The sequence below is a fragment of the Xiphophorus couchianus genome, chromosome 16 (genome assembly GCF_001444195.1).
Source record: "Xiphophorus couchianus chromosome 16, X_couchianus-1.0, whole genome shotgun sequence".
Taxonomy (NCBI): domain Eukaryota; kingdom Metazoa; phylum Chordata; class Actinopteri; order Cyprinodontiformes; family Poeciliidae; genus Xiphophorus; species Xiphophorus couchianus.
This window is the reverse complement of record NC_040243.1, coordinates 12,062,919-12,071,631: the sequence shown is the minus strand read 5'-3', so window position 1 is coordinate 12,071,631 and position 8,713 is coordinate 12,062,919. Positions and strand designations below refer to the sequence as shown.

Here is an 8,713-nt window from a genome sequence, read left to right as displayed (position 1 = left end):
TGGCGATGAGTGTGAGGGTGTGAATAAAAGGGCAGCCAGTGGAGGCCTGCAGGGGGTTAGGTGGTATTTAATTTCTGGAGTGTGCACACTTAGTATTTTGCTGTTGTCCCTGGATTAATCCTTTATTGTTTACACGTGTACTTTATTTTCAGCAAAACATCATAAGCATTACTCTTGCCACCTACTAATATGAAAAACCTCAGCAGGTTGCTGTGAACAAGTATTTGCCCCTTGCAGATTTCCCTTGTTTTTACTTTTTTTTGGACACACTTTAAATGATTCAAACAATCAAATACATTTTTAGAAACAGAAAAGACAAGTTGAGAAAATATAAAAAGCAGTTTTGAAATTATGATTTCATTTGATGAAATTATGATTTCATTTGATGAAATTATGATTTCATTTAATGAGCAAAAATTAGCTACCCAAAAATGGCTTTGGGTATCTAATCAAAAAGTAATCACCCATTTCCCTAATATCTGGTGGTGCCCCTATTGTTTTTTTTTCTTTTCATAAGGCTACTACAGAAAATACATTTTGTTGACCAAACCATTGGTTTTCTAGCAATGGTTTGCATACCAAGTATGCATTCCACCAAGCATACCATACTTGGTGATATGCTTTGGATGGATGGATGGATGGATGTAAAGGTCTTTGTTCCAAAAAAACTTGATTTTATGAAACTTGCTCATTAATGATTGATTTGATTAATCTCATCTCATAATTTCTTTTGATAGTTTCTTTTGCGTTTCAGGTATTTTAGTCCACTATTTGCTGTCCGTCCATCTGTAAGTAATTTCTTGACTCTACACATGTGGTTGTAACCACTGAATTCCCACCCAGCTTTACAAAGAATGTGGTGAATTACAGTTAACTCAGAATTTAGTTATTATTTAGTCACTAGTACTATTTCTTTGTGTAGGGCAAGGTTGGCTTGGATAGCTTAGTTCCTTTCATAAATTAAATAATAATTTAAAAACTGATTTGACATTTTCTTTAAGTTATGTTTGTTTGAGTTTAACATTAGTTTGATAATATGAAAAATAGCAAAAGCAGCTGGAGGTCTTTGAGTATAACAATCTAAACTGTGATAGAAAGTTTAAAAGCAGAGAACAAACCATAAAGATGAATGGTACACTCACATCACGCTTTGAGTGTCAAAAGGAAAATACTCAAACGGTAGAAATGAGAATATTATAAGGTGTTGAATTTTAGTTGATCTAAAATGTTAATGTTTCTGGTGCCAACCATGAAAAATATCATATATGAATTTATAGATGAGTAGAAGATAAAAGAGCTGTTGCTTATATTTTTCTATTATTTATAACTCAATATGTAAAATGCACGTCAAAGCATTCACTGAAGCTTTATTTTTTTATTCGCGTGTGCAAACAGCGTCATACGTTGTCATGGTAATTCTCGCGAGAATTGGGAACTTGGGAACCTTGATAAGTTAGAAAGTTTTAGTTTGTGTTTGGTCGCTTGTTGTATAAAAATACATACCCTACTACTCGCTCTTAAGAGATTATAGAATTACTGTTGATTGGTTTATTTTTACCGAACATGTAGATGTTAAACGTAATAACCAACTGCAGGCGAAACGTAGCTTCCGCATCCGTTAAGTGAGACTACGCGGGTAAAGAGTATTTTATACATCAAGATATCAACCTGCGGTTTTGAATGCATATAATGCTTTGTAGTCGTTGAACGTTCAATTATTTCCTATTGTGAGAACCAGACGCTAAGCGGTATAGTTAGCTTTGTTACGAAAGAACAAACAGACCCACGGAGGAAACATGTCGCTGCTTTCTGCGGTAGAGGAGGCTATCAAGACCTATAAGGCCGAACAAGTCAAGCTTAACCGCAGCATTCAATTTCACCGAGAAATTTTACATAGTCTGTAAGTAGCAAAATATTTCAATGCTTAGTGGCCAATATAATTGCGATATCATGAACAACTTTCAAAAATTTACATTTTCACATAGGAATGGTTAAAGTCTCGAGTCCGGCGACGGTAGCGTGTCCGGCGCTGTGGCTTAGTTGGTTAAAGCGCCTGTCTAGTAAACAGGAGATCCTGGGTTCGAATCCCAGCAGTGCCTTTTGATGCAGTTTTGTCTCTGTGAAACGACTCAGCCTTCTATTGCATTATTTCTGCTGTGGCTGTATACTCAATAGAAGAAAATAACCAAACTGAGAATTGGCATACTAGAATTAACATTTAGCTGTTTAGTCAGACCAAAACTATTTTAGGCTGCAATTAATCTCAATGTTGGACTAGAAATGAGCAGATTAGGCTTTTCGTATGCTACATTGATTTCCAATTTTCTTCTGTTTGTGTCATAAGACCACATAACACTATGAAAAGGTTCATCTGATTAATGTTGAATTCAGCAGAAAAACAATAAAATACAACATAATTTGTCCATAACTTAATCTGACTTCTACTTTATTTAATGATCATAAATAGTGTATAATTTTTGATACAAGTATTTCTGACGCATTTCTCTCATTATAAAAGCTAGCAATTTCTTCAAAAAGTTGCAGCACTGAGTAAATATCTTCATAAAAGAGTGTGAAAATTGTATAGTCTATAATATATTGCTTTTGCTGTTTCTGCTTGTTATTTCCTTACTTTGCTTTCTACTTCTTTCAGGAAAAATGTACTGCTTAGTAACTTGTTTATTCCCTCCTCAGGATACCACAACCAGAGGCAGGCTCTGAAGAAGCAGAATTAGCAGACAATGCTGCTGCAGGTAACGTGGCCTGATGATTCCGACTGCATTAAAAATTGTTTTCTGAAATCATAGATTTAATTTACAGACTAATGAGTGACGAATTACTGATAAAACTGTGAGCATTTGTACTATGAATAAAGCAAAAATATTTTACTTTCAACATTCACTCTTCTCTCCTTTTGAAAACATGTCATTTATATTATGATATGATATCCATAAGAGGTAATTACTGAAATCACTTAACTGTGACTGCATGATGCTCTCAGAAGCAGAGTCCTCGCCAGGGGAGAAGGAAGATATAGAACTGCTTGAGCAAGCACTGGAAAAAGCTCTTCGGGTCCGCACTGGCACAGAGGTCTCTAAGCAAGACTCCAGCAAGAGAAAACTATCCACAACTAAAGAAACAGAATGCATGCCAGCTCTATCAGCAGTGACTAAAGATAATCAGCCAACCAGCAAGTCAAGTAAAAAATCTGCCAGCCTTCACAGTAAAGGGCACAAAAAGCCAAGTGTTTCACATAGCTCAAGGCCTTCAGCGGGCCATAAACCAGCACAGTCCAAAAACAGAACCCAACACCATCCCTCCTCAGCTGCTCATGCCGGGCATCACCAGCAGACTGTCTTGGCAGGGTTTGAATCTCCTGATCAAATCACAGCTTTGCTCTCGAAAAACAAGACGGTCAGAAGCAATATGCCCCGAGACGATGGGCTGAGCAAATCTGCATCTGTCCCCATGCCTTCTTCAGATCACATGTCCTTTTCAGGGACAGATGGATCTGGGGTCAGCAGTTTGCATCAACAGAACGGGTAGGTTTAGCACAGCTGAGCTGTGGAAATAATCGTGTTTTTATTTGCAATTAAAGAGATATATGTATTTTTTTTCTACTTTACTTTTGGGCAGGGGCCTTCCTGAGCAAATTGCAAAATGGAAATCTTTAAGGAGCAAACAAAACAGGTCGCTAAGTATAGTTTTTTTTTTTGTTATATAAGGTTATTGCAAAGTACAGATTTAATATTTGGATTCTGACATTTCCTCCTTTATATTAACTTTAGATTGTGGGACAAAGTTATTGCTTTACAGAGGAACCCGGAGCCTGGGAGGAGTCGCTTCATACAGAGAATGAGGACGACGGTATTCTTCTGCTTTGAAATATATATTTTTAATTTCCAATAACCAATTTTCAAAATTGGTTAATTGATATACAGTAACTTTCAAATACTCAACTGTCTAGGTAATGTTCTGCTAAAAACAACCCCACCTAAGTCTTCATCTTATCCAGCACTATTTTGTCTATTTCCATCATACAGACTTATCCGGTTTTGTTAAAGTAAATTAATAGAGAACCTTATATCTTTTTACATTGGCTTGTCATAGAAAATCCCATTAAAATCCTGTAACGTTTCTTCATCTAAGGTACCTTAATATGGAAAGTTTCAGGCGTTATCAATACTTTTCCAAGGCATGGCACAGACGTCATTCAGTCCCTTGTTGCTACCTATTGCTCTGATCCATTTAGTTTCCTAGTGATTGGCCAAGTGGAAGTCCAGATGAGACCAGGTTTCAGCTCCACAGACTAACCGGACAAGCATTCAACCTTGCACATCTTTGCCAGACCGAGAAGATTCTTGTCAATGAGGTGCCAGAAATGGACACTGAACTTCCGAGTAAGAACCGTGAACTGAATTGTACATGGAAACAATCAAAACTAAGAATGCAACAATCAATAGAAGTGTTGACATGTGAAAGGAGTGTCATGAAAATGTGGAAACAAAAGTTGGCAGAATTTTTATCAGCTTTTTTTTTTTTGATGGATATATAATCATGTTTTTGTTTTTCTTTATTTTCTTTGCCAAAAATACATTTGGGACTTTTCTTTAATTATTTCAGCTATTACAAGGTGGTAACAACCTGCAAGCAGAGTGCTAATTGCAGAGCTACCCCATTCCACCTTGTTTTGCAATACTTTTTGTGAATAACACCAGTTTTTAATTATCTACCTCAACAGGTGGTAAGCAGACCAAGTCCCATTCTGACCTGACACCAGCAGGGCTGCAGCTGGCAGCTGCAGAGCTCCATGTCCTGGCAGATAAAGTGAAGCAAGGTAAAACTTTTATATGACCAAAAAGCAAGATTAAATTGCAGTCTCTCTTAGATATTGTGTGCCAGTTTTAATTTAATTGTATAGCTATCACCCTGTCAGTCCAGATTGTGCTTTGCAAATATGTCTCTTGACTTTCTCTGCATTTTTTCACGCTGGAAATAGAAACATCATTGTTCGTATTGAGACTTTTTGTGATGGATAAAGAAATGTTATATTAAACTGTAGCTACCAACTGTATGTACAGTTAATACCAGATATTTACATAAAATATAATAAAAAACACCTTTTTGGTTTGCCTGTAATTAAATTTGACTTTTTAGACTCATTTTAATTTGGCAAAGCTTAAATAATAAATAATTGTTCTTCCAAATGCCAGGGCAGTGGAAGTCCTTTTTTAAATATTTTTGTAACTTTCCTCAAGTTCAAAAGGTCAGACATATTGAAATTACAATGCCCTGATATAACTTTAGAAATCCCAGTTGATGTGGATGTTGAAGCGTTGTAAGCTTTTCATACAAACAATAAAAAGCTTCAAAAGACAGCAGTAGCTAAGTCCATCCATCCATCAATCCATTTTCTTTACACCCTTGTCCCTAGTGGGACTGAGAGAGGTGCTGGTGTCTATCTCCAGCGAGACATTTTGGGCGAGGTACACGCTGGACGCCAATCTGTCACAGAGTAGCTAAGCCTTTTTTTTATAATTATACTGTTTAGGAAGGGGAATGTTTCAGTGTCCTAGAGATGAATGATGCAAATTGTGCATCCCTAGAAAGAGCAAAAGGGAAAATACATTATGAAGACGTTGGCTGAATCTGGTAATAAAGTGTCATTATCTGCAGTGAATCTTTTGCCAACATGGGCGGAACAGTGAATTAGCAAGAAAAAAAACCTAATTCCAAACATGTAATAAAAAAGCTTGATTACAGCTTGCAAACAAACTGAAGGATGACCTGCTATCATAAAGGACATCCTTTATGATGTCCTTTCCATCATGAAGGAAAGGACATTACACTAATGCCTCTAAATAAAATCTGGTGCATGTACACTTTTGCAAGGCACTGAGTAAGGAACAGTACCTCAAGTGATACAGTTACCATGTAAATACTCACACATTTTCCATTCACACCTCCTAAATGATCAGGTCACTTTCAGTGAGGGACATTTGTTTATGTGCCTGTGTTAAATTTCAAACGTAACGCGAGCATATTGGCAAAGCCAGTGTGAGAGAAAAGTTTCCAGTTAATTGTAGGATCTCACACTTTTTTCTTTGTCAAAGGGAGCTGAATATGCGCATTAGATCTCACACTGAGGCGCCATCCAGTATTTTGTTTCATATTGTTTTATAGTGATTTATTTGGTTTCATTTTACGATCCAGATGTTTTTGATGAATATAGCGTGCTAACGAGCTAATGTGGGTGTCCATCTTGGCATGTGGAAAATGAAAACAGAGCCTCGGTGAAACCTCAGCGTCAGATCAGTACTTTGCTTGGCCTCATCCATGATCTCCTTCCTCCATGACAGCAAGATTTTTACGCCGCCTCCCTCAGCGTGGCTTGGCGAAGTCCCAGTTATTTAAAGCACCGACTATAGAGCAGAAAAACGTCTTGGGGTATGGTTGCTGACGCTCTAAAAATAACCTGGTTTTCCGTCAGAGTCAAAGGCATGGGATCGATGGAGGCCAGAGGGAGGGTGTCTTTGCCCGTCTGAGGCAGCTGGCCTGTTTGCAGATGGGGCGGCTTCACCTCTGCCCCTGACCATAACCTACAGCACACAGCAGGAGCTACAACAGCTGGAGGAGCTGCGGATGAGAGTGGCACTGCTGCAACAAGAGACTTACTTTGAACAGGTAGGGACTGTGTTCATAAATTACCTGAAAAACGGTAAATCAGATTGCGAACTCTACTTTTTTCATTCGTGTCCATACATTCTTTTGCTGACTCTGGTTTCGTGTGCCAGGTTCTCTTGGACTCTCTGTCCCCTCAGTTTTCATCCATCGGACCTGGACCTGGATGTCCCGGTCCAAGTACGCTCAGAGACATGTACTCCCTGCTGGGTGAGGGAGGGGAGCGTTTTGCTGCGATTGTCCAGGACTCTGAGCATGAATGACAGCTGAGGTGGTCACACTGGGAGTAAACAAAAAAGCTTAGCAGCAGGTATGGTTACATGAGTCACCTATTAGCATACGGTAGTGCATTGAAAACCCAATAGTCACTTCTTGTTGAAAGATTAGTTGAACCACAGTATAATAAAACATTAATAAATCATACTGAAATCTCTATTAAAGTTTCTCCAGTAAATTAAAATGTATATTTGTGTGAACTCTGATTGATGACCTATCTTTAACACATCTGAGCTCCTCCTTAGCTCCTGTGAGCCTATGACTGATTAATGTTTTTGAATTTTTTCTTCTTAAATATCACCAGATATGAATGAATATATGGACAAATACAGTTAATGTTACTGATATGTGCTTATTTTTTATAAGCTAATTTTTTTCATAAACGCATGCTTTATGAATAAATTATTTAACACATTTTGTTATATTCCATTTCCAAACTTAAATGTATTTATTCTGGTGACCATAAATAAAGTTCACTGCAACAAATTGCCTCCAGAAGTCACCTAATTAGTAAATAGGTGTATAATCTCATTTTGGTCTAAATATAGCTGTTTTGCAAAAAGCTTTAGAAGTTTTTTAGAACATAAGTTAAAAAAAACAACATTACAAAGGATTATGTTATAAAATATCCCAAGCTTAATCCAACTGAAAATCTGTGACAAGACTTGAAGATTGTTGGTCAGACACTGGATTTTATTTTGGGGTACTAGTGTAAAGGGAGGGAGAGTGATAATTAACTACATGTTTTTACATTTTTGTTGGTGAAAAATGCTGATCTTCCATGCATCATCTTCCTTCCACTTCACAGTAGTGTGCTACTCAGTCGATCTCATAAAATCCCAATACAGTGGAAGGTTATGGTTGTTTAAAGTGTATGATAGCATTTGCTGAGCATTTTTAGTTAGACAATGTGCCAGCACTCAATATGAGAAGCGACCACAAAGTGACAGATGTTGTTACTCTGGGCAGTGTGTTAAAATAAACCTGTAAATTGTGAACTCTACTGAGCCAGTGATCTTATTTAATAATAGGACATCAATCTGGTTTTCATGATTCAAGCAATTATTGGTTATAAGTTGGGGTGATTCATGGACATTGGCCTGGTCTTTTCTGGGTTTATTTGATACGGTATGTATTTAAAATATTAGTATTTGAGGAGTTTTTGAGTCATGAGTTGGACCTGCATCACTTCCATTTTGTTTCAGTTCAATCAGTACAAGAGGTAAGGCAGGAAGCTCCGCCTTTGCGCTTCCTGTTCCACCATATGTTTTTGATTTCCACATTGGAGTTCACATCCAAACATACACATACTCAGCACATATGGGTCCATCACTATATGTTTGATTTGAAAACCCTGTTTTTTTGCCCATCTCAACTGTGATGCGAGGGCGTACGTGAGATGCAGGGGCTGGGTTTAAAAACGCTCAAGCCCACAGATGACGAGTGGACTGCAGGGGCCACGGCAGACTCGGCGACAGGTGGCGCTGGGTTCACACAGCAGGGCGTGGGTGTCTGAGCTCTGCTGCTCACACAAACATAAGGGACACGCACAACCAGAGCCAGGCTGAGTCACAAAGACGATGTGCTCATGGACCTGGCTCTCTGCACCCTGCAAGCTGGAAATGGCATGTTTCCCTGAGGACAGGAACCAAAATAAGATTAAAGAAAGATTATTATTTCAGTCTCAGATAGCCTGTTGCTTTTGAAGCAAAAGGCCATACAATAATTCAATTGACTAATGCTGAGTTAAAAAATG

General features: G+C 37.9%; 1 protein-coding gene and 1 non-coding gene across 2 annotated transcripts; both read left to right on the top strand.

The window, feature by feature from the left end:
* Window positions 1-1,458: 1,458 nt before the first annotated feature.
* tedc2 (tubulin epsilon and delta complex 2) lies at window positions 1,459-7,955 on the top strand. The gene is made up of 9 exons (XM_028041429.1): window positions 1,459-1,900; window positions 2,695-2,753; window positions 3,002-3,542; window positions 3,637-3,690; window positions 3,789-3,867; window positions 4,253-4,400; window positions 4,742-4,837; window positions 6,491-6,684; window positions 6,795-7,955. The coding sequence occupies exons 1-9, from the start codon at window positions 1,797-1,799 to the stop codon at window positions 6,942-6,944; spliced, it is 1,425 nt and encodes a 474-aa protein (XP_027897230.1). The 5' UTR covers window positions 1,459-1,796; the 3' UTR covers window positions 6,945-7,955.
* trnat-agu (transfer RNA threonine (anticodon AGU)) lies at window positions 2,026-2,099 on the top strand. The gene has a single exon. It is a non-coding gene; the product is annotated as a tRNA-Thr (tRNA).
* Window positions 7,956-8,713: the final 758 nt, after the last annotated feature.

Bases quoted from the DNA above. Each gene is read 5' to 3' on its own strand.
- tedc2 (XM_028041429.1), top strand. From the start codon at position 1,797: ATGTCGCTGCTTTCTGCGGTAGAGGAGGCTATCAAGACCTATAAGGCC. The intron at 2,754-3,001 runs GTAACGTGGCCT...TGATGCTCTCAG, and splicing joins AGCAGACAATGCTGCTGCAG to AAGCAGAGTCCTCGCCAGGG. The intron at 4,838-6,490 runs GTAAAACTTTTA...GTTTTCCGTCAG, and splicing joins GGCAGATAAAGTGAAGCAAG to AGTCAAAGGCATGGGATCGA.